The sequence below is a fragment of the Salmo salar genome, chromosome ssa20 (assembly GCF_905237065.1).
Source record: "Salmo salar chromosome ssa20, Ssal_v3.1, whole genome shotgun sequence".
In the NCBI taxonomy this organism is placed as follows: Eukaryota; Metazoa; Chordata; class Actinopteri; order Salmoniformes; family Salmonidae; genus Salmo; species Salmo salar.
The window spans coordinates 53316074-53343063 of record NC_059461.1 but is presented as its reverse complement, the minus strand read 5'-3'; the positions used below and the strand labels follow the sequence as shown (position 1 = coordinate 53343063).

The following is a 26990-nucleotide window of genomic DNA, read 5'->3' as shown; positions in this document are numbered from 1 at the left end:
CCTATTTTAATCTCTACTCTTCTTTCATACTTCATATATTACCCTATGTGAGTTTCTAAAACAGTAACACTTTATTTAAGACCACACTCATCAGGGACCAATTAAGTAAGAGCCAATACCTGCAAGGTCGCTGGTTCAAACGACTGGAGGGTTGCTGAAGTCAAATTGAAGTAAAACTTAATAACGGTCCAATAAACTACCTATGAAACACTTATGAACTACAAATGAGTGGCTAAAAAGTGTTGGCTAAAATGTAGTGTTAGGCTGCCATCCTAATGACTGATACTCTGACCTGGGCATTAAATTACTATGTGGTTCTCAACTCTTCTTGCCCTAACGTCTTCAGTCATCTGTCCTTTGTCCCTTGACTCCCTGAGCTCCTCAGCCATCTTCTGGAATTTCCTCCTCTCCATCTCAGCTAAATTCCCCCATCTGCCACTGAGGGTTGTCAGGTCACCTGAGATGACAATATTATATACTTATGTCAACTATAACAGATTATATTGTCATGGTAAAAGTGTCGTGAGCTATTGGCTTTCTGGAACATTACAGGACCACCTTCAAACTACTCATGCTCACCTACAAAGCACTCAATGGACTGGCGCCCTCATACCTTACTGACCTTCTGCACTCCTACATTTCGACCTGCTCACTGCCCTCCTCTAACAATAGACTCCTCATCATTCCTTGCATCAGGCTCCGCTCCATAGGAGACATTGCTTTTAGCAGTGCAGCACCCCAAAATAGCACACAAAAACCTATAAAAACTGTCACGAGCCTCCAGTTTATTGTACAGATGCGGTGGTACAAGACAATGGGAGCTCTTGCTCCAGCGCCACGCGATACAGTTCTACTGTGACAGAGCTAAGGCGAGCACACCATGTTGTTTTACTATTTAACCAGATATTCAACTGACTAACTATACTGTAAATGGCCTGTTAAACACAATAATAACACACGTGACCCATGACTGTATTAATATTATAAAGATATTATAGTCCACATATAATATTATCTACTGTAATAATATACGCCATTAAGCAAATACTTTTAAGTGACTTAGTCATGCAATTTAGTCATACATAGCTTAACCTCGTTGTGAAATTTGTTGGAAAACAAATAGGTTTATGTAATGCAGAGTACATGTGTAATAAAACAATGAATGTTCAAATTGTTCTCTAATTAAACATTACAGAATACCCAAGTTGACTGTTTATTGGTGTGACATGCATCACCTAACTGTGATTGAACCAAAGGTGCCTCTCGTTATTGGTGGGTGGAGTTTTCCCTATACATTTCCAGTGTTTCCCAGTGGCCAGAAGATTCCCATTATTTGTAAACGTTGGAGTGCCTTGAGAGGACAAGAGAAGTGAAGGTGACTTAGACCAAATTTCTATTAATAGCAGCCTGGTAGTTGAATTGTATGTATGGAAAAAGTATGACCTCCAGCCAGGATCAACTCTCCTTCTCACTGGGCATGCCTCCCTAAACCTACGCACTTTGTATGTATTGCTGTTTCTAATTTAAAGTGAAAGCTAATAAGTATATATTGGTGATAGGATCATTGTATGAGCGTTAGCGCTGAAGATTGTGTGATATTATTGCGGAGCGCTCCAATGGGGATTTTAGAGATGCGAATCTCTAATACTGGTGCTGAAAGATATTAGTGCTTCAGAAAATAAATAGGCTGTCTATTTTAAATCTACCTCAGGTACGTCAGATACAACTAATTGCATTAGGTTGTAACAAGGGCTTTGTGATTCGTTGGCCAGTCAATTGTAAAAATGTTTTTTTACTGTTCACTTGGAAACGAATTAGGAAACATGGCATCACTTTGTATTTACATAATAACTGCTATGTAATTACAGTCTACCGGTATTGGTTATTAGATAACAGCACAACTCCATACAACAGGTTTCAGAACAATGTTGATACTGCATTTTGTACTGTGTGCTAGTTAGATAGGTTTGAGGGCAGTTTGATGTAGTGTCATTTCTGCTTAGATAGGCATCCATTTCACAACTGCTGAATTATTACGGATTGATAAGTGATTTGTATGGAACCGCATAGTTTTAAGTAATAGATTTCTGAATACATTTCATTTATGATTCAAATCATGGACCTCATTCCTGTAAATCACTCATTAATGTGCTAAAACCTTCCTCAACCATGAATGCTTATTGACAGAAGAATCCATATACCTCCTACCCCTGGGCGAAATTATGCAACATTCACAAAGTTCACTTTCACTGCTATGCTGATGGCACCCAGCTCTACCTCTCCACCAAACCCACCACTACCCTCCCTCATCAGCTGCCTTCACGACATCCAGTGCTGGATGAGCATGAACCTCCTCAAACTCAACAGCAACAAGACAGAGGTCATGCTCATCGGCTCCAAATCCACTCTCTCCATGCATCACCACAGATGGTTTCCCGGTCCCTCTGTCAGCACAAGTCAAAAGCCTCCCTGGATAGTGTGGCGGGAGAATTAGAATTAGCTCTGTAACATAGATAATTAAGATGTCTTATCTGCTTAATATGCTTATATGATTAAAACTGTTGAACTCTTGTTATTAGATTATATCCCTTCGGACTCTGGTGTTGGCAGTTGCACTTCCTCCCTCATATAGGCCTCACTCTGGGGCCCAGAGAGGGGAGAAGTCAGGCTTGTCTATCACATGTACCTGTTGCTATGCAGAATATCAGAAAGAGAAGAGGACATGGGTGGAACATTGTCTTCATATGTGGATATGTATCTTTACCTATAACAAACCATGTGAAGCGATGGTGTGATTAATGTGGAACCAATGGTTGTGCCCAGTCACTTCCTCCTTTGGCTTTAGGGGAGATATTGTCTGAGACAGAATATGTGGGGTAGTGTCTGGAACCATTGTACGTCATCTCTGATATTGCACCTATCCTGGGATAGTGGATGACTTAGAGGTTCACTCCCATCACTGGTCAAGAACATGGGTTTTACTTGAGAAAGGGTTATCTGGAGTTGACAATTGATTTATGCCATAGAATGAGTTGGTGTTTCTGTAATATGAAGTACCAGGGACGAGATCAGAGCCTTGTTTTAGGGGCCAAACTCTGTACAATAAGAACAGGCTGGGTGATACTCCTTCCTCATTTATCAGGTCTCACCTTGTGACCCATTCCACACATCTGTTCGACATGCAGACTAATGGGGTGTATCTTTGCTATAAAAGATCTTTGTGGGGCCTCCTGGGTAACGCAGTGGTCTAAGGCACTGCATCGTAGTGCTAGCTGTGCCACTAGAGATTCTGGGTTCAAGTCCAGGCTCTCACAGCTGGCCGCGACCGGGAGACCCATTGGGCTGCGCACAATTGTTTAGGGGAGGGTTTGGCCAGCATGGATGTCCTCGTCCCATTGCGCACTAGTGACTCCTGTGGCGGGCCGGGCACAGAGCACGCTGACACGGTCGCCAGGTGCAGGGTGTTTTCTCCGACACATTGGTGCGGCTGGCTTCCGAGTTAAGTGGGCATTGTGTCAAGAAACAGTGTGGCTTGGTTGGGTTGAGTTTCAGAGGACGCATGGTTCTTGACCTTCGCCTCTCCCGAGTCCGTACGGGAGTTGCAGTGACTGTAAATATGAATTGGATATGACAAAATTGGGGCGAAAACGGGGTAGTAGATAATTTTTTAAATAATAATAATGATCTTCGTATCCTTTGTGTCAGGGCTCTCAATGAATCATCTGAGGGTGGTTCGTCAACCAGCCATCGCTATTGCAGAGTTCTCACTAATAAAGATTCAGTTTAAGTATAACAACTTGTGTGATAAGTTTCTCTCTCCTCATTTGATAATACAGAAATTAACCACCACAATAGTTCCCTCTCTTTCGAACCTCACAAAAAACCAGCACCCGGACAGCATTCTTCCATCTCTGCAATATCTCCAGGCTCCGCCTCTCACTATCACACTCCAGCACCGAGCCAGAGACAGCAGTGGGGTCAAACTGTAGAACCCAGTTCCTACATTTCAATATAAAAATGTATTTTATCAAACAAAACGATGCTACATTTTATCCGCATCGAGCTAAAGGTTAGAGCTGCCGCTTTCAAGGAGCGGGACACTAATCCGGATGCTTATAAGAAATCCCGCTATGCCCTCAGACGAACCATCAAACAAGCAAAGCGTCAATACAGGATTAAGATTGAATCCTACTACACCGGCTCTGACGCTCGTCGGATGTGGCAGGGCTTGAAAACTATTACAGACTACAAAGGGATACCCAGACATGAGCTGCCCAGTGACGCGAGCCTACCAGACGAGCTAAATGCCTTTTATGCTCACTTCGAGGCAAGCAACACTGAATCATGAATGAGAGCACCAGCTGTTCTGGAAGACTGTGTGATAACGCTCTCGGTAGCCGATGTGAGCAAGACCTTTAAACAGGTCAACATTCACAAAGCCGCGTGTACTCAAAGCATGCGTGGACCAACTGGCAAGTGTCTTCACTGACATTTACAACCTCTCCCTGACCGAGTCTGGGGGTTGGGGTTATCATTAGGGGGTCAGGGTTATCGTTATTGTTACTGGTAGGGGGTTAGGGTTACCCCTAGGGGATTAGGGTTAGAGGTTTAGGGTTACCATTAAGATTTATGGTTAGGAGTTTAGGGTTAGGGGTTGAGGGTTACCGTTAGGGGGTCAGGGTTACTATTAGTGTTACTGGTCAGGGGTTAGGGTTACCGTTAGGGGATTAGGGTTATAGTTTAGGGTTAGGATGTTAGAGTTACCGTTAGGGGATTAGGGTTAGTAATTTGTTAGGGTCAGTGACATCACAAAATTAATAATTAGTTCAATATGGTCAAGCAAAGGACACTAATCAAATCTATGTTTCTCCCTCCCCTTTGAAGAATTGCCTCTTTTTCACTAGATTTCATTAGCTAGCAACAAAATATAACCTGGAACTTCTCGTTTGAGGGACAGAAAGCCACAACAACACCTCCATGTAGAAGAAGAACAAAGACTCTGATGCCAGTTAGTAAATATAGAGTGTGATAATGAATTACAGAAACAATATCTTGCTTGTCGTTTGGTAAGAATCGTCTCTTTTTAGCTAGATTTCCCTAGCTAGCGACAAAATCTAACCTGCAACTTCTCATTTGAGGGACAGAAAGCCATAACAGCACCTCCATGTGGGAGAATAACAAAGATTTTGTCACCAGTAATTAAAAAAAATATGGTTGGTAATTAATTAATGAAACAACAACACCTTGCTCTTCGTTTGGCAAGAATCACCTCTCTTGCAAATGGGTCAGCATTTATTCGTGCTCTAAACGTGTAGTCTTCTCTTTGCTTGATAAAGGCTTCTGCAAATGAAATACAGTTAAAATGCTGGGCATATTAAAAAAAACAAGACTATCAAGATTATTATTGGATTTCAAGAAAATCTACAAAATGTACACTTACCTTTTAAAGTCAGTCATAATGTATCCCAGGCAGCAAAATCGCTGTTTTGTGTAAAACTGAGTGAAAAACCGCTGGATCTCTGAAATTGTTATTTTGCAAAGAGGTCGGAGCCAGGAAATTGAGGAAACACTAAATAACTAAATCAGCTGTAATCTGTGTCCTGACGATGAAGGCATTTGCTTGATAAAGGCATCTGCAAATTCACCCTCAATTAATATAAATAGATTGTTAAATAGTAGTTATTTACCTAAACTTATTTGATGTGCAATACTATAAAAATTAAAAAAATGACATAAAACACCCTTATCCTACAAAATGTGTGTTTTTACTTAAAAGTAGATAATCTGATTTGTTTGTGTGTGCAATAAAAAAATATATAGATGAATAGATAACTTAATATAAAGACAAACATATTGACATCATCCAGTACAACCGTTTCTGGTGACTCCGAATGATCATTTTGGATAAAACGTATTATGTTTTAGAGGCAACTGCTTGTGTACCCATGTGAACATTTGACTTTGACATCAAGTATGTATCTTGAGTATCGAAATAAAATATAAGCGGTCGCACCGAATGATCAGATTTTTGGGGTAAAACCTGACAGGAAGTGGAAATGTAAACTTATCAAACGTTTACGAGAGACTTGCTAACTTTTATTCTTAACCAAAGGGTATCTCGCAGGCATCTTAATGATGCCACATCCTGTCACATGAGTACCATCATGTGATTTAATCCAAAATGGTGACTTTAAGTCGGTCGCACACCGAATTATAATCATGAAGGCTATTTTTCCGGACAAAAGTATTTAAAGTATTTAAAACCTTTCTACCTAAACTGTCTTAACCATACAGACATATAGTGCAATAGACCCTTAACAAAATGCCAGATTAATCGTTTGACAGTTTTGTTATGATTTGACATTTAAATAGATTGCATTTGTCTTCGGACAGTCGCCCTATATTTCTTTTTTGAACTTTAGGGCACCGAAAATGACCGTTATTTTTCCTCACATTTAACCACAAACTCTCGTAGGACTCAATAAAAGAGAAAGGGCGTAGTTACATGACATAAAATGTGTAAAATTGGTTGTTGATTTTGGAAAATATTTCATTTGGACACCAAAATATGCACGTCACGTCATTGACCCAATTATAGTGGGTTGTGTGGTTGGCTAGAGTTGACAGCGGCAAAAAACTAACCAGTGGTGTGTGGCACCCACTGAATCTCTATTTTGAGTAAGATGCTGTTTCTTCAGAACTTAACACAATCACTCACCCTCAAAGGTGTATGAGTATGAGGTGAGATGAAAATGTGCAACGTTACTGAAGATTTTTATTGATTTGCTTGTGTGTGTGTGTGTGTGTGTGTGTGTGTGTGTGTGTGTGTGTGTGTGTGTGTGTGTGTGTGTGTGTGCGTGTCGTGCCAGCGGTGGTGTGGGGCGCTGATAGAGGTAATGAGTTGTGTGATCAGAAGGCTGCTATCACATGCCCAGGAGGGACCCTGCTGTTGTGCCCAGGAGCAAGGTACTCACCTTAATTGCTTTGGTAAATATCCAGCCGAGTAATATTCATAATTTATTCAAATGTCAGCCGTAGAACGAAGGTGCCCTAGGTAAGGGCATCTGTTCTGCCAATACGGAATCAACAATTTAAATAAATGTAACCCCAAAACACATCAACAAACTATCAAGTATATCAGTTGCTTAACTTACATGCTGACCACACCACTCGCGTCGCGTGCAATCTAGCTAGTTAAATTGCCATAAATGTTTAATGCTTTGCGACCTGTCCCCAAATTAATATCATTGGCTCAGAGTTTGTTTTGATATTTCAACCTGCGTGTTGTGATTGCGTTTGGTGTGGGGGGACAAAATCAATTTGCACACGATGGTGCACACGCGACCGGTTTGGGTATGGTGTAAGTGGCGTGTTGCACCCTCAAACACAACTCAATAAAAGAGTCCTATCCCTTTTAATCAGAGCCACACCCAGCAATCACCGGGACATAGGAATGACCCTGTTAAACACTGGATCGGAAACATTAGTGAAGTCAAGTGACGCTCATGCTTCTTGCAGAGCTGAACATAAGTCCTTTAAATTATGCACTGAAAGGTGATAAGGTGGAAAACTTTTCAAGTGAAATAATGAAATTCTAAATGGACATGAATTCATTCCAATTCAAGTCAATACATTTCATTACCAAGCAAGTAAATAAACAACCTCTTTGATAAATGGAAAAATATAGAGTCACTTCAATTTGAGACCCTTTCAATGTGGTCCATGACACACTGTCTTTGTTATTATAAACCTTAAGTTGTCAGCTATCAGGTTAATTGACTCTTCTCTCAAGAGACCATACGCTGCCACAGCCACCAACATGAAAACCTAGCTGAAGCATACTGGCAATGAGGACAAGCTGTTTTCTAGCCTGGTAATATGATCTAAGAACATTTCTTCTATTAGCCTCTTGAGGACAAACCAAGGTTGAGTTCCACCTCCACAGCAGAAAAGCTATGACTTATTCACACTGTAGGGCTGACCCAAACCATACTGTGCTGGCTTGGATATGTTCTTCTCATATTATCCTTTCCAGCAAGTATGGCCAGTTGTGTTTCTTCACACACTCAGGTGCTACACCACACCACAGTATGATGAGACAGAGTCAGACAGTCAGACAGACAGTCAGTGGGATGAAAGAGTGTAATGTATATTGTAATATTCTACTCTTATGATCTTCCATTACATGCAGCTCATGTTTTGAATCTATCCAAGACAAAAGACAATTTAGCTGTGCTAAATTACTCTGACTAAACAACAAATTAAGGCCTCATCTTTTCATAATTTAATGATAGGAAAGTCTGAAGCGAGCATGCAGTGCAAACTTATTCCACAGAGGGGCTGACAGAGCTTAGTCAAGTTTAAAAGGTTGAGGCACGGACAATTAAACAAATATCTTGTGATATCATGCTATTTTACCGACAGAGCAAGCTACACCGAAGCCTGAATCCACAGGGCACATCTGGTCATCTCACACCCACACATACAGATTCCTACAAAGCTCCTTTTATCCCTCAGCATGCTATGTTATACCAGTACTAACCATGACTAATGACTAAACAGACCTTTGCTGTCTACAATATTAGTATAGTCATTATCAATGGTGTTGATGCAAGCGTTACTATAGATACCTGGGCAACAACGGCTCGGATTCCAATTAGTAGGACTGCCATAGAGTGAGAAGTGCACCACACTACCGCTCTAAACTAGTAATTAAACATCTTCATATTATAGTTTGGGCCAGGAGTTTTTCCTGACTAAGTGGCCGGACCAGGAAATGTTCCTAGTCAGGCCCTACATTCAGTAAGCTCCTGGTCCTATCAAGTCTTGGATAAAACTGAACTCCTGGCCCTATCTATTTGTGGGTAGTACTGTTTAATACAACTAAATGTTTCACATACTCTATAGTCATATAAGAGCTCTATTTCGATTTGTCTAAATTCATTTGGGGTTCTTTCTGTGAACGCTGTTGTGTTTACAGGATGTTACATTTGTACATACTACCTCAATTGGCCCAACCAACCAGTGCCCCCGCACATTGGCTAACCGGGCTATCTGCATTGTAACCATATCTACATGTACATACTACCTCAATCAGCCCAACTAACTGGTGCCTGTATATAGCCTCGCTACTGTTATAGCCTCGCTACTGTTATTTTTCACTGTCTTTTTACTGTTGTTTTTATTTCTTTACTTACCTATTGTTCACATAATACCTTTTTTGCACTGTTGGTTAGAGCCTGTAAGTAAGCATTTCACTGTAAGGTTGTATTCGGCGCACGTGACAAATAAACTTTGATTTGATTTGAAATGGCCTCCTAAGTAAGCATCCAGACAGGCTTAATAAAACACTGTCCAAATTTACTGTCATGCATTTTTTACGGTAATGGTGACAGTGGATGCAAAATTGAATTTCAATAAACTGAATGATGAGGATGAAGAAGGTGATGGAATTTAGAACAATAGTGTAAGAATTGCTATTCCTCTGTCCTGCACGCGCACATCCGGAAAAGACACATACTTTTTTTGTTTCCACTCGTCAGTATTACTTACTAAAACTGTTGTTACATTAAGGTTTTTATTCTAAGACAAACAAAAATGTTCAATGATATTCCATGATATTCTTCAGATGTATGTATTGACTGAATATAAGCAAGTGATGTCTGCTAAATAATCAAGTTGATGGCACAGTCATATAGCCTTGGCACCTACATAAAGCTGAGTGACTCACTCATTCATGCTACCAACATTCTTTCTGATAGTCTTTATTAATAAAGAAATGTTTTGTTTATCCTGACCTGGACACCATGTATTATAGTCACTAAAAGGAAAAATATTACCACCGTCTCTTGCGCATGTCATTTTCCAGATTTGCCCTAGTGAATAATGCCCCGTGATATTAATTTAGAATCCTCCAATCCTCTAAATGTAATTATTGGCGGAGAGCAATATAGATTGCAAAATAGTTGGGAAGAGATGTTCGATGGCACATGGTTTATGAATTGACATGTAATTTTCCTTTCATAATGCATCCTTATTTACAAAGCGCTTATTATTATTAATATTATATACTCTCTCAGCACACATTTGTAAATCACAAACTCTAAAAGTAATTGGAAAAGTAGATACAAATTATTTGTGACATTGTGGTTACAATAAAGAATGTAAACAAGATTTAAACAAGATGCTGTGTTTTTATTTACAGTAGTGATGGACAGCTGGAAGCATTTTGATATCAGGTTTTCACAGGTGTACAGTAGTAATGTAGTACTGTAGCAGGTGTAGCCCATCATGCAAACAATGTTTCCATGATTGACCTGCTCAATGTTTCCATGAGCAGGACAATAGACTCTTCATAGCCCGGCTACTGTAGCTGTGAAAATCCCCCAATTTGTTATGTATTCGATGCTTAAGTACTCTAAAGTGTTACATTTCTAACTCTAGACCTCATGCAACCGCAAAATGTCAGAGAGCCATATAGATTGCAAAATACTTGGGAAGAGATTCCATGGCACAGCTGGATGCCAGGAGTGTGCACAGAGAATGCCAAGAGTGTGCAAGGCTGTCATCAAGGCGAAGGGGGCTACTTTGAGGAATCTAAAATCTAAAATATATTTTGATTTGTTTAACACTTTTTTGGTTACTACATGATTCCATATGTGTAATTTCATAGTTTTGATGTCTTCACTATTATTCTACAATGTAGAAAATAGTAAAAATAAAGAATAACCTTTGAATGAGTAGGTGTTTCCAAACTTTTAACTGGTACTGTATATTTATACTCCGAACTCGGACATTGCTCATCCTAATATTTCTATATTTCTTCATTCCATTCTTTTACTTTTAGAAGTGTGTGTATTGTTGTGTTTTGTTAGATATTACTGCACTGTTGGAGCTAGGAACACATAAGGAACACAAGCATTTCGCTACACCCGCGATAACATCTGCTAAACCGATGTATGCGACCAATAACATTGGATATGATTTAAACCAAACAGCACTGGAATCGAGATGAAAGTCATCCAACCCAATAGAACACTGTATATCAGTCAGACCTGTGTGACCACACAAAACACAGAGCAGTAGATAAACATGTTTTGGGCTATGATGCCACAAAAAGGGGGTACCATAGGTTAGACTAGGTAACAAAAGCTCCTGACAACAGGATCCAATACTGCAGTATGTTTGAATCATGGATCATCATGATTAAATGTAATATGATACAAAATTCTCATGTTAAAGCAGATCAACTGGTGACTGTCATTGTTGCTGGCAGCCATATTCATAATCTGATAATGTACCATTTCAAATCTTTACAGTCAAATGAATGCTTCCGAGAAAACATGGTAATTTGGCTGTTAAGTGACAAAGTTCTGATTAAAGACCATGGAGTCGCATTAGTCCCTGATTCTCATGCTGATTAACATTTTATAGCCCAGGGTTTGTTAGTGTCACATAGGGAGGCTGCTATTGAGAGTTCCACATAAACAAGTCAGTCAATTATTTAAGATTAAAATCATACTGGCTCATGGTGACAAAAAATAAATGATTTCTGGAAATGTAAGGGGTGTCTGCGAATCAAATAAACAATTTTGTCTGTCCCCACTACTATTGCCGCCTAACCTTGTTGCATTCCCCCTTCCCTCTTCCCTCTTCAAAAGGACCACAATGAAAATAAGCTTTTAAGCTTTGTGTTATCCTTGATGATTTTCTTAAATTGAATGTTGAGGCGTCACCAGCTGGAGCGCCCTTTCTTTATTTTACCTTTATTTAACTAGGTAAGTCAGTTAAGAACAAATTATTTTCAATGACAGCCTAGGAACAGTGGGTTAACTGCCTTGTTCAGGGGCAGAACGACAGATTTTTTTTTACCTTGTCAGCTCGGGGATTCAATCTTGCAACTTTTCAGTTACTAGTCCAACTCTCTAACCTCTAGGCTAGCTGCCACCCTTATGTATGTATTACAAAAAAAGGTCTAATAAATTCAATCAAGGATTCCTCCCGTGTTGCTGCTGCCAGCTCTCTGCTCCCACTCCCCGCTCCCTGCTGGAATGAGCAGGAGCAGGCCTGAAGCAGTCATGCCTGGGAAATATAATAAACGTCAAATGTGTTATTAGTGGCTGTCATAATGAAAAAAGTAAGAACAGACTGCCAAATGCAAATGACACACACCACACACTGGCGGCATAATTCTTAACAGGACCACCGTGTCAGCATAGATAGAAAGAAAGATGAACACCCCATAATTCTTGCAAGAAGAAAAATGTCTGTCCTTCAGCGCTCTAACAACAGCGCAGTTGTTATGCAGTTGTTATACACTAATAAAGTAATAAAGCTCACAGGTTCTTGATCCTTCTCAGATGTACTGCTCTGTTGTCAGGTTACCTCATATAGTGCTACTTTGATAAACCTCCCTGTTTGGAAGACTGAAGCTTTCTAAAAGTCACACATTCTAGATATTCCTGTTGCTGCAGGAGTAGCTAATGATTACCCAAATGTGTGTTGATGTAGCACTGGAAAACACACACACACACACACACACTCACGTACATCTAAACCAGCTATTCTCTTCACTCCTTACCATTGCTAATTCACTGAAGATAAATCTTTGGCAACCTCACAAAGGGTTTACGGGAAGACTAATTACTATGACAAATAACGTCATTACATTAATTGATACCGTATCAATCATCACCTGGACAAAAAAAGAGTTATGATCAGAATGAAATGCCATTACATGTGCTGTTGTCACGGCTGTTCGAATGATCGGACCAAAATGCAGCGTCGGTTTCGTTCCACATATTTATTAAACGTGAAATTGAATGCAATACACTTAAATACTTGAAAACACAAAAACAACAAACCGTGACGCAGAGTGGAAAACACACTACTCAAAAGATAATCACCCACAAAACACAAGTGGGACAAACATCAACTTAAATATGGCCTCCAATTAGAGACAACGACAACCGGCTGCCTCTAATTGGAGGTCATGCCAAACAAAACCCAACCTAGAAATACAAAACTAGAAACTAAACAGAAATACAAAACCAGACAAACACCCCCCTGTCACGCCCTGACCTACTCTACCATAGAAAATAACAACTTACTATGGTCAGGAGGTGACAGAACCCCTCCCAAAGGTGCGGACTCTGACCACACCTACAAAACCAACAACAAAACCCCCTAAACAACCCCCCCCACAAAAAAACACAACACAAAGGGAGGGTAGGGTGGGTGACTAATGTCTATGGCGGCGGCTCTGGTTCCGGGCGTAGTACCCCCACCGCCTGCTGATCCCCCCGCTTCTGTATGTCCGGAGGAACCAGACCATGGATCATCGCCGGATGCTTCGGACCGCCAACCGCCGCTGAAGACTCTGGGCTAAAGGCCGCCACTGAAGACTCTAGGCTGCAGACCACCATTAAAGGTTCTGGGCTGCAGACCGCCGTTGAAGGCTCCGGGCTCCGGGCTGAGGAGCGTCGCTGGTGGCCTGATGTGTGGGACTGGCATAGGAGGCGCCAGACTAGTAACATGCACCTCAGGGCTAGTGCGGGGAGCAGGAACAGGACACCCCGGACTGGGCAGGCGCACTGGAGGCCTGATGCGTGGGACTGGCATAGGAGGCACCAGACTAGTAACATACACCTCAGGGCGAGTGCGGGGAGCAGGAACAGGACACCACGGACTGGGAAGGCGCACTGGAGGCCTGATGCGTGGGACTGGCATAGGAGGCGCCAGACTAGTAACACGCTCCTCAGAGCGAGTGCGGGGAGCAGGAACAGGACGTACTGGGCTCCGGAGGCGCACCGGAGGTCTGGAGCTTAGAGCTGGCACACCCCATGCTGGCTGGATGGTGATTTGAGCCCAGCAAGGGCGGAGCGCTGGCACAGGACGAACTGGGCTGTGCTGGTGAAACGGGGGTACCGTGCGTAGAGCAGGCGCAGGATAACCTGGACCGAAGAGACGCACTGGAGACCAGATACGCTGAACCGGCGCACTTCTACCTGGCTGACGGCCAACTCTAGCACGGCAACGGTGAGGAGCTTGCACCAAGCGCACTGGGCTGTGAGTGCGCACTGGCGACACAGTGCGCATCACCGCATAACACGGTGCTTGCTCGGTCACTCGCTCCCCACGGTAAGCACAGGGAGTTGGCTCAGGTCTTAAAATTGCCTTAGCCAATCTGCCCGTGTGCCCCCCCCCCAAGAAAAATGTGGTTGCTGCCTCTCGTCCTTGCCTCTTGGTGGATTTAGCGCCTCATAGTATCGCCGCTCCGCTCTTGCTGCCTCGAACTCCTCCTTCGGATGGCGATACTCCCCAGCCTGCCTCCAGGGTCCTTTCCCATCTAATATCTCCTCCCAAGTCCCTTTTCCCACTGCTCCATTCCACGCTGCTTGGTCCTTTGTTGGTGGGTGATTCTGTCACGGCTGTTCGAATGATCGGACCAAAATGCAGCGTCGGTTTCGTTCCACATATTTATTAAACGTGAAACTGAATGCAATTCACTTAAATACTTGAAAACACAAAAACAACAAACCGTTACGCAGAGAGGAAAACACACTACTCAAAAGATAATCACCCACAAAACACAAGTGGGACAAACATCAACATAAATATGGCCTCCAATTAGAAACAACAACCGGCTGCCTCTAATTGGAGGTCATGCCAAACAAAACCCAACCTAGAAATACAAAACTAGAAACTAAACATAGAACTACAAAAACGGACAAACACCGCCCTGTCACGCCCTGACCTACTCTACCATAGAAAATAACAACTTCCTATGGTCAGGACGTGACAGCTGTTTAGTACCTAGAGATATTTGGGCAATCGTAGCAGGGGTGATCAACAACAATGACAATCATCCAGTTATAGAGCTTACCCAAGAAAAACTTCCCAAAAAGGACTAATTCCCGGTAACTAAGTTGGCACACTCAAAAATAAAGGCAGACATAAATATCTTCTTAACTCAGACTTGTATACAGGTACTGACGTTTAGACGTCACGTGACTTCTTTCTGAGAGATCAATTTTGAATGTCTCACTCGCATTCCAATGTGTGGACCAGCTTCCCACAGCCCAGGTACCTTTACAATGGCAGTCAGTGTGTGTTCCACGTTTCTCTATGCAATAGTCATCTAATTCCATTAGTGCATTGGGATTTGGTGATTCATTATCCGACTGGTAACAAGATTAAGTTTGAGGAAAACAGAGCTTACAACTATTTTTTCTACAACTGAACTCAAAGTGGAAAATGTACTAATGAAAATTACAAAGTGTTATTTCCTCTAATTAAAACTGAAATCTCTGGAGGATAGGTTTCGCACCCCGATAAACAAGAAAATAGAAAACCCTCCCTGTTGCACATGTCAACCAACATGCTGTCTGGATGGTGGAAAGACTGGAAACAGAACTAAAACCCTCAGGTTCACAACTCTTTTAAGCTCAGAGTCTAAATATTGTGAAACAGAACCCTCACTAAGACAGCACTGTCTGTCAGTGGTTGTTTCTTATAGTGTATAACGAGGGAAACCACGGTCTGAAACGGATCCATTCACAATTATAAAGTCAATCTTAATTACGGGGTTTTGGGAAAACAGGTAAGGGTCTGGATTCCAGAGGAGAAGGATGGGAGTGAATATTAAAGGGAACATGAGACAAATTGCTTTCCTTCAAGGTTCACCACATCCTAACATTTCTTGAGACATTTTGTATCATTTATAATCTAGAGAGATTAATAACAATTATTAGCTGACATTTCCTAGCCACATGTGGATAAAATCGCTTTAGAGTGCCAGAATCAATACAGTTTGAATGATCACCCCTTGTCGCTGGAAAAAAAAGATCACTGTCTTCAGGGAATGCTGGAGATGTGCATCTGCCAGTAAAGCAAAGATGAAACCAGAAGGCTTGAAACTCAAGAAATGGAGCCAAGGAAGTGTTTGTCAGTCCATTTTGTCTTTTTATAATGTTTATGTGGTCCAAAAAACAAGCAGTGTTTTAAGTCATCCGTTGAAAGAGTGTTTTGATATCTTAACGTTGTAAAGACTACACTCTGGTAGTGAGCTGGAACCTGACAGATGAAAGATGTTTCCCAGCCTATTCTGGAGTCACTGAAGCACACTATTACGTTTGCCAGGTGTAGAGAGGACTGGGAAAACAAAGGCTGAGAGATAGTTACGTACAGTGCCTTTGGAATGTATTCAGGTCCTTGACTTTTTCCACATTTTGTTACGTTACAGCCTTATTCTAATTTTTTTTATTTTTATCCTCATCAATCTACACACAAAACCACATAATGACAAAGCAAAAACAGGTTGAGAAATGTTTGTAAATGTATTACAAATAAAAAATGAAATATCACATTCACATAAGTATTCAGACCCTTTACTCAGTATTTTGTTGAAGCACCTTTGGCAGCGATTACAGCCTCGAGTCTTCTTGGGTATGACGCTACAGCTTGGCACACCTGTATTTGGGGAATTGCTACCATTCTTCTCTGCAGATCCTCTCAAGCTCTGTCTGGTTGGATGGGGAGTGTCACTGCATAGCTATTTTCAGGTCTCTCCAGAGATGTTCGATCGGGTTCAAGTCCAGGCTCTTGCTGGGCCACTCAAGGATATTCAGAGACTTGTCCCGAAGCCACTCCTGCGTTGTCTTGGCTGTGTGCTTAGAGTCATTGTCCTGTTTGAAGGTGAACCTTCGCCCCAGTCTGAGGTCCTGATCGCTCTGGAGCAGGTTTTCATCAAAAATCTCTCTGTATTTTCTCCATTCATCTTTCCCTCGATCCTGACTAGTCTCGAAGTCCCTGTCGCTGAAAAACATCCCCACAGCATGATGCTGCCACTACCATGCTTCACCGTAGAGATGGTGCCAGGTTTCCTTCAGACGTGACGCTTGGCATTCAGGCCAAAGAGTTCAATCTTGGTTTCATCAGACCAGATAATCTGGTTTCTCATGGTCAGAGTCCTTTAGATGTCTTTTGTCAAACTCCAAGCGGGCTGTCATGTGCTTTTAACTGAGGAGTGGCTTCCATCTGGCCACTCTACCATAAAGGCCTGATTGGTGGAGTGCTGCAGAGATGTTTGTCCTTCTGGAAGGTTTTCCCATCTCCACAGAGGAACTCTGGAACTCTGTCAGAGTGACCATCGCATTCTTGACCAAGGCCCTTCTCCCCCGATTGCTCATTTTGGCCGGGTGGCCAGTTCTAGGAAGAGTCTTGGTGCTTCCAAACGTCTTCCATTTAAGAATGATGGAGGCCACTGTGTTCTTGGGGACCATTAATGCTGGAGAAATGTTTTAGTACCCTTCTCCAGATCTGTGCCTCGACACAATCCTGTCTCGAAGATCTATGGACAATTCCTTCGACCTCATGGCTTGGTTTTTGATCTGACCTGTCTTGTTAACTGTGGGACAGGCAAGTGCCTTTCCAAAGTTATCACAGGTGGACTCCAATCAAGTTGTAGAAACATCTCAAGGATAAGCAATGGAAACAGTATGCACCTGAGCTCAATTTCGAGTCTCATAGCAAAGGGTCTGAATACTTATGTAAATAAAGTATTTGTTTTTTATTTGAAATAAATGTGCTAAAATTTCTGAAAACCAGTTTTCTTTGTCATTATGGGGTATTGTGTGTAGATTCATGAGGGGGCGAAATAAATTAATCAATTTTAGAATAAGGCTGTAACTAGGGATGCACGATATATCAGTGAACGTATCAGGATCGGCCGATATTAGATAAAAATGCCAACATCGGTATCGCCCGATGTCTAGTTTAACGCCGATGTGCAAAACTGATGTCAAAGCTGTCATGCATACCTATATAACGTAGGTACATGACGTAATGACGCCACGTAAAATTTGGCACCAGCTTCACGACATACTATGGAATGCCGTTTGGGTCTTGGCGTGTCAAAAAAGACACACGTCAAATAACACTATTTCACGAGTGAAATAAGCTTTTCATTTGACAGGTCAAACACAATTCTATTATAGAATGTGTTTTCTGAATTTGCACGTGCAAGCCAAGCGCCACCACTACTATCAGTATCACGTTCAAAGCTGTACCAAAAAGTCTGCAAACAAGCAAACACCGGCCACGAATGATGTGTTTACAATACCGCGTTGGTAATAAAGCATTATTTGTTCGACCTCAACTTCTGGGGTCGCGAGCTTTAGCTTGGTACCTAGCTAGGACCAATACAACCAGCCTGAAAACAATGACTAGTAGAAACTGGTAGACACTTGTTGTTAACCTATTGAAATTGAACTTCAGTTCATGAAAATAAATAGCTAGCCAGCTACTTAACCCTGTTGCCCAAAGCTAACATTATAAGCAGCCAGCTAGCTTCATCTGGCTAGTGAGGCTCAACTGGACTGGGGTATGTGTTGTGGAGCTAGCCACAATAAGGATTAGGCACAATAGTGGAATTTGCGGTTTGCCTTCAAAATAAAAGTACCGCTTTGAAAGTGATGCAGACGGTTACTACAATTGGTGGAATCATGCCATATTTAGACTAGATCATGTTAAACAAGGTTGGAATGTGAAGCAATGAAATGTGGTATCAGTCTACTCGAAAACACCCACGGAGCACAACTATGAAGAGTTTACGCAAATATTAGCGTTGTAGCTCATATCGCGGGACTGTGACTGTGTGAAATCACCTCCCCAGTCAGCCTATTGTGTGTATTGACATTCATATTGCACTGTACAGCTTTACCTAAGGATTGGGGATCAATGAAATAGGGTATCAGTCTACTCAATACCCAAGATATTTTTTCCCAACGTCCTCAGAGTTATCAGACTACAAAACATCCACGCAGTATTGTTTTTCCTCCGGAATAGTGTTCAATACACATAGTTGTTTCAGAGTCCCGTAATAAGAGCTACGACGCTAATGTTCTCTGGGTGTCACTGAGTAGACTGATACCCCATGTCATTGATCCACAATCCATACTGTAGGTAAGGCTGTACAGTGAAATAAGTATACCTCCAATGCAATTCTAAAGTATAATAAATCCAGTTTGATTTCAACAGATTTTTGTCAAATTAACAAATTATTGTCTTTTGTTGATATTATATAACAACATTCCAACCACGTTTAGCATGATCTATTCAATTATGGCATAATTCTACTCTTTGTATACATTTGCATTACTGTCATTGACATACCTTTATTTTGAAGGCTAACCGCAAAGTCCACTATTGTGGCTAATCCTTATTGTGTCTAGCTTCACATAGATGGGTTCGACCACCATTAATCAACTAAGAACTGTCTTATAAATTAGGGTTATTTTAGATGATGACACTTGGCTATATAGTTAGCTAGCTAACTATAGCTACTGAAACAGATTGTCGTTTTGCTATGTTTTTGGGGAAGAACATTGTTTGCATCCATGAGCTAGCTAGCTTTTTTTTTTATGACCAGTACTTTAGGTGTGCGAGACAACTTTACCAGCATCATAGCATACGTATCAATGAATCGTTGTGACATATGAAATACAAGTGATAGTGTAATCAATGTGTAATCACTATGTAAAAATGTTATGAACGTGTTAAATTATTATGTGACATGCAGTCATATTCAAGTCCTGATTGGTGAACAAGCTTATTTGACACTTCAAATAGTGTTATTTGACACACAAAGACCCAAACGTCGTTTCATAGTATGAGAAATCCTGGTTGAGAATGAAACAAATGAACAACGAAACAGCACAGCAAGTAAGTGAACGAAATAGGTTTTGATTATGTTTTACTGGTAATGGGGACACACTGTAACGTTCGTCGTAGAGAGGAGACCAAGGTGCAGCGTGGTAAGTGCTCATGATAAATTTTATTATAACTCAGAACACTAAACAAAACAACATACAAAGGAAAACGAACGTCACGTTCTGCAGGCTTACACTGAGCTGTACAAAAACAAGATCCCACAACTGAAGGTGGGAAAAAGGGCTGCCTAAGTATGATTCCCAATCAGAGACAACGATAGACAGCTGCCTCTGATTAGGAACCATACTCGGCCAAACACAAAGAAATATATGACATAGAATGCCCACCCCATATCACACCCTGACCTAACCAAACAGAGAAAAACGTCTCTCTCAGGTCAGGGCGTGACACATATGTAAATGCCAACAAAATAACTTTTTGGTCAGTGTGGTGTGTGTGTAACCTTTATTTAACAAGGCAAGTCAGTTAAGAACAAATTCTTATTTACAATGACGGCCTACACCGGCCAAACCTGGACAACGCTGGGCCAATTGTGTCCCGCCCTATTCCCGGCCGGATGTGATACAGCCTGGATTCGAACCAGGGACCATAGTGACGCCTCTTGCACTGAGATGCAGTGCCTTAGACCGCTGCGTCCATGAGTGTGTGTTAACTATTTAACTGTACTAGAATGCTTAAAAGGCTGCAACATTTTTAAATATCGGTTTTCGATATCAGGTTTTTTGGCAAGGAAAATATATTTGATCTGTATCGGCCAAAAATGCCATATCAGTGCATCACTAGCTGTAACGTAACAAAATCTGGAAAAAGTCAAAGGGTCTGAATACATTCCGAATGCACTGTATTAGCCCAGGTACCAAACAGAAACATATGTCCCTAAATATGTCCTTTCTCCTGATAAAACTTAAGTGCCTGTGTGCATGTAAGACACACCAACGACATCCTCATCCAGCCAGACAGCAAAGAGCTGGGAAACAACTGCACTTAGCATCAGGTTGATGAAAAATGCAGAGGATTGTTTGAGTAGGCCGGTTATAGAGGTCAGAAATCCGGATCAGACGGGTTTGTTCAAGACATGCAGAGAAGGAGTATTGCTTGCTTCATTACAACAGTGGTACACTACTTCTATACCCAGCAAGAAGATGATCCTGGATTTGCATCACTATGAAAGGAAGTAAAACCTCTGAAGTTGGACTTCAAGATGAGATTCAAAGCCAGAATGTAATGTCAGGGACTGGAAGGCAGAGGAATAATACTAATAAGAGTCTCCTCATTTCATTTTTCTATTAGAGTATCTATCTGCTGAATTCCAACATTGTTTATGGAGATAAATTGATTAGATTTTTGCATATAGAGGTATATTTTAGCTTCCCTCCACGCATTCGTACAGATTCTCCATTCTCCTATTTCAGCCATGATGAATATGTCAGTTTGCCCTGAGAGAACAAACAGATAAAACAAAATATGTGGATTCCAACTTGCATGACCGTTATTATAATTCTCACTGGAAGAGTGTTGTACATCTGCATTGCTTGCTCTTTGGGGGTTTAGGCTGGGTTTCTGTATAAGCACTTTGTGACAACTGCTGATGTAAAAAGGGCTTTATAAATACATGTGATTGATTGATTCTTCCATAGAGAGATACAGTTAGAGAGATACAGCTATTGAAATATTATTATTGATTATGATGATACTAAAATCAAATGAAAAAAGAGTTTACACTAATGTAGGGAATTTTGCATGTGGGTTGTTGATTAGAAACGCATCACTTGAATCAACAACAAAGAGACGCGAAGATGGCCTCGGTGGAGTATATAGAAAACATTTGCGAGAGCTTGAAATTGATGTAACCTCTTAGAATTTGTCTAGGGTTTCAACAGTTCAGTTGCTTTCATGTGTTTCAACCTTCTGATGAAATTTCGACATGCTTAGGTGTGCTGCTCAACAGAATTGTATTAGATTGCCACCATGAATAGACAGTTTGTTTGCCATTGTTCTTTCTAGCTAGATAGAACACCAAAGTCCGGACCTCTAATTTCAGTCAGGGTCTCATCTTACTGTTGATAGTTAGAATAGTATAATTAGAGTATGTCAGTAAAATATTTTTAGATTGGTATATTAGTCTAGCCAGCTATCTAAACTTGTAGTAATCATGGCCGAATTACGAACCGGGCATGTGCCCAGAGTCTCTGACCTCCAAGGGGGCCCCAATTGATTTTGTTAGTCACTCTAACTCAGATATCAAATTGGCAAACTCATGGCAAAACATGTAGAATTGCAGGAAATGTGCATTTAAAACTGCAAAAATATCAGCCGCTCCGGACATCACTGAAACTCAGACCCTGGCTACAAACTTGCTTGTGAATTCACAGTGAGTTATGTGTTATATGTTTTCACTTTGTGAAGTAAATGTTAGCTAAATTCCACGTGCTATCGATAAAATGTGATAGTAATAGAACTAAATGCAGTCAACACTGCTCTTTATGCCAAAGGTCTGGGGGCATATAGCCCCAGTATGCAGCAGTTTTGATTTCCAAACCTCTCCAAAGCGCACAGAAACTTCTCCTGTGCCCACCAAGCACTCTGCACTCTGGAAACCAAAACCTTACCAACAGACACCACGTTTACGGTTAGCGATCCGTGTTTCACCCCAAAGTACCAGAGGATCACAGGCACCAGAAGCCTTGTACAGGGAACACAGAGCTAATTGCAATTTTCCTGGGATGGGGCTCTGAGAAGTGGAGTGTTGTGGACATTAAAGAGGCTGAAAGCGAGGTGGCGTGGGGGTATAAAGGTGTATTGCTCTGATTATCTCTATTGTCTTTTATTCCAGATCCAACTCACGCCCTGTCTCTGCTTCCCCTCACTCTCCCTCCCTCCCTGTGACCACAGCAAAGTATTTACACCCTTCCCCAGCCCAGCCCAGCTCACCTCAGAGGAACCCCGACCACATCTTGCCTACAACCAACCACAGAGACATGGTTGGAATACAGGAAGATCCAACAAAACACTGGAGTCAACTCATTCGTATCTGTTCCAATAGGGGGAGTCTGTGGACTCTAAAGTGGGGAGGAAAATCACTAGTCCCCAAAGAGAGATCAATGGGGACTCCAGTGAAAGGCCGGGGCGAGAGAGAGCATCAACACAAATCCTCCGATAGCATTCATTATTTAGACTGTTTAACTCGATCTTTCCAATTCATTTCTGAATATGTGCTTATTCCCTGTGCCCCTGACATTCTGAAGGACATTTATTTCAACAGATTACAAAATCTAGCATCCGCTGACTTTATTTAAGGAGCGTTCTCTTGTTTCCGAGGGGAAGGCACTATTTTCCTTTGAATAAGCATATTTCACTATCGTGTTCCTCCCAGGTGCCTAGTGTGAATTGATTACCACAGCTATCCTACTGAATTTCTGCTATGCCATCTCTGGATAATTGACAAAGTCATTTTTCCTTAGAAAAGATTAACAGCATCAACACCATTAAACAACTCTGTACCTCAAGGTTCCTAATACTTCCCAGAAAAGAAAAGGACGAACCAAAAAACAAAGAAAGAAAATGCATGGCACAAGGCCAAACTGCTGTTTTCTTCCTCTTTTTTCAAATGCAAAGTCATGTTTCTTTTTCAACATACAGTATGTAAGGGAACAATCCACTATTGTATATTAGGAAGACCTCATACGACATCCCCTGGCAGTTGCCTATAACATACATTCTACTGTCATGATAAGGCTGAATCATGCATTGCATTTCATAGATAATATATTAGACATTTAATAAGTTACAGCTGGAAGCCCCTAGTGTTGTTGACCCGGAGGTTGTGGTTTCATTCAATGCCATTTCCTAATTAAGCCCCATTGAGTTGTTTATTGACTACTGTGCTGGATTTCACAGCTCACCATAACTGCACACACAACTCCTTTTAGAATCAGACAATTAACCAAATTACTTCAATAGTCATGTCACAATGGAAATCATTCACCAAATTAGAACTAGTCTGCACACAGGGGTCTTTGGATAACTGGTCATCATCAGGAACACCCAAAAGACAGAACCACAAGGTAGCGGGTTTGAATCCTGTTAGTAGTGGGATGCTGCCATGAGGCCATCAGAGATGTACCCAAGCATGAGGACCTGTGGAAAGAGGGATTACATACTAGTGGACAATACCTTAGTACAACACCAGCAACCTGTTCAATGAAGGCCTATTGGTGTTGTGTGTAGATGTTGTACTGCACATACGGTCACAAGAAGCTGTCTGAAGCTAGGCAGGGATGGGCCTGGTTCATTTAACCCCTCTAATGTCCTTTGCCCTGCAACTCCCAGTGTCGTTGCTATAGCCTAAATGTATTCTCAGTCAACTCATCTTGTCAAATAAGGCTTTTATAAATTAATATTAGACACACTTTTATGTATAATTATTGAGGTTACTGTATCAATTAAAGTCTCCTCTGCCACCACGCCCCACTCAGTTTGAATCGTATTGGTGTCATCAAGTACTTTCCAATATCTCCCCCTCTGCGTGTGTGTAAGTGTAGCCTACTTCTCCACGTATGCGTAAGTTCACTATTTGTGTCAAGAGAGCAATAAATAGGCCAGGATGAACGTCATAAATACGAGGGATAAATAAGACTTAGAAGACACGAGGTAGCTGAACAAAGCTGCAAAAACAGAGTCTCAGCAGGCGTAGGTATCCAAAATGAATTCCTCTGACTCAAAACTGAAAAGAAATTGTGATTGGTAATCTAAAGCAACACAATTATATTAAAAAAGAACTTGAATGCAACCCATACCTTGAAATCCAAAGAAGAAAAAGAACCCCGGGATCCAAATTGTGTGTATCCAGAAGCAATTCATGTTGTCCTCGTCAGCTCCAAAACCTCTCCTGAATGTCAATGTACTTCTAGTGCAGGTCTCTTGCAATAATTTCTTGAGAAGGCAGTATCGTCTTTTGGTAGAAATGATGCTCAGAGGGCGTATAGCGCCAAGGCTATGTCCTAATGCTGCAGAGCACTATTACAACTCAAGAGCTCAAGCACTAAATGCAGACTATTTGCAATCACTACTAGTTGTGCGCTTCAGCACTTCTCTCCTGATCGTCACTGCCACCTAGTGGTTAAGCAAGTACCTAGAAAAACATAAGTTGGACATCATCTTCTGATTATTGGATACGGACTCATGCTTCACTGTGGAGTCACCAGTCAGCCTATGTTCCAACTGTGTTTATTGTGCAATTTAATTGGTTATTTCAGCAACGCTTTATGGATCGACAGTCAAGCGTGCCTGTCATCTAGAATAACATTCTGAAACATTGCATAACATCTGACATGACCTGTTGAATTGTATGAATGATTTCCAGAGGCTGGTGGGAGGCTCATTGTAATGGTTAGAATGTAATCAATGGAATGGTATCAAACATATGGAAACCACATGTTTGACTCTGTTCCATTAATTCCATTACAACGAGCCCGTCCTCCTATAGCTCCTCCCACCAGCCGCCACTGTTATTTTCACATCTGACATATTCTAATGAATGTGTCTCACTGTCTATATCCATGTACATGCTTCCATGATTTATTTTCACTCTTAACACCACTGTAGCTACACTAAAACTTTTCCCTGTAAAATTACAGTATTAAACTGGCAAATGTGGTGCAGCATTGCAGGTTGTCTTTAGAAGACAGCTCCCTGAAATGTAATATTGTAAGAAAAACAATACGTGTACAAATATATATATTTATTCAAATTCATAACAAGAATTTCACTTGAAATGCACTTTAACCACAAAGAACAACATTTGAAAAGAGCAACATTACAACTCCAGATAGTAGGGGAGAGAGAGAGAAAGAGATACAATGATAAGAACATTGACAAATAATGGTCAGTAATGTACTTCACCATACACAAACCAAAACATCAGAATAGGTCATTCTTAAAAATACAGGATTATGTAAGATTTAAAAAATCTCTAAACAGATCAATGAAAAATAGGGAAACAACAGTTGAACAGGGAGACATTTTTACAAAAAACAATAACAAGAACTGCTTGCCTGGCTGTCGTTGAGAGAGAAACGAGAGAGAGAGAGAGATCGAGAGAGAAAGGGGCTGAGAGAAAAGTGGATAGAGAGGAGAGAGCAGGGCTAGACTGGAGCCAGAGAAGCATGCTACCTCAAGACAACACAGGCTCCGGGATGGAGCAAACAGATCATTTGCTGACCCAACCCACATGGCAGGATTTCTGAGAGAATGAGAGATGCAAACAAGTCTCGAATAAATCTCGGTGGCGTGCAGGTTATCACCCCCATTTTTGAAACTCTGATCCTCCTTAGCTCTGATACATCAACTAAGACAAACATGTAAATAGAAAGAGAGATTGCTATTACTATCATTACTACTACTATTGCTATCGCTACTACTATCAATACTACTACTACTACTATCAATACTACTACTACTACTATTACTCACTGGTTAAAAAGGCAGATGACAATTGACAAATAAAGTTTGTGTTCATCAGGTGTGTGTGTTTGTGTACCTACATGTTGGAGTTTTTCCTATCAAACTCCTTCAGGTCTGCGAGAAAGCGTGTAACATCTTGGTCAATTGGCAATGACTTCCTCTGAACGACCTTTCCGGTCTTGCGGCTCACTCCTGCTTTCGCTGTGCATTTGGTTCCTTAAGGGTTTATTCAAACCAGGAACCTGCACAACCCAACATAGAATATATTAAATCAGTTGAAGCATTGAAAAAATTACAATAAGAAATATCATTGCAATGTAACTAACAAATGCTAAATGTAAGTGTTGGATCAATGAATCAATTACCTCTATCAGCTCCAAGGTTGCAGAGGCCAACTCCTGTTATTCTATGTTAAAAACATAGAAAGTGCTGAAGAGCACAGAGAGGGCAGCAGCAAAGTTGGACTTACTGTCCAAAACACAGACCACTCTCCTCTCGATCGACACCATCCATTTTGAGGAACCCAATAGAATATTTCCTGAAATACACAAAAGTACACGACACAAATAATTTTTCCAACAATTGTTTACAGACAAATTATTTCATTTATAATTTACAACTCCAGTGGGTCAGAAGTTAAACAGCTTGGAAAATTCCAGAAAATGATGTCATGGCTTTAGAAGCTTCTGATAGGCTAATTGACATTATTTGAGTCAATTGGAGGTGTACCTGTGGACGTATTACCTTCAAACCCAGTTCGTCTTTGCTTGACATCATGGGAAAATCAAAAGAAATCA

The 26990-nt window shown here is 41.2% G+C and overlaps 1 protein-coding gene and 1 long non-coding RNA gene across 2 annotated transcripts in view; both read right to left on the bottom strand.

Moving 5' to 3' along the window:
• Positions 1-24754, bottom strand: part of LOC106580806 (limbic system-associated membrane protein) — a 1288197-nt gene extending 1263443 nt beyond the window's left edge. Inside the window, exon 1 of the mRNA XM_014162260.2 lies at positions 24528-24754. Coding sequence (XP_014017735.1) covers positions 24528-24591 — 64 coding nt within the window. The 5' untranslated portion in view covers positions 24592-24754. The remainder of the gene's footprint in view (positions 1-24527) is intronic.
• A 769-nt stretch (positions 24755-25523) lies between these two features.
• On the bottom strand, positions 25524-26788 carry LOC106580805 (uncharacterized). Its single transcript, XR_001322967.2, has 3 exons — positions 26559-26788; positions 26274-26435; positions 25524-26077 (listed from the first exon to the last, which is right to left on the bottom strand). It is a non-coding gene; the product is annotated as an uncharacterized lncRNA (long non-coding RNA).
• Positions 26789-26990: the final 202 nt, after the last annotated feature.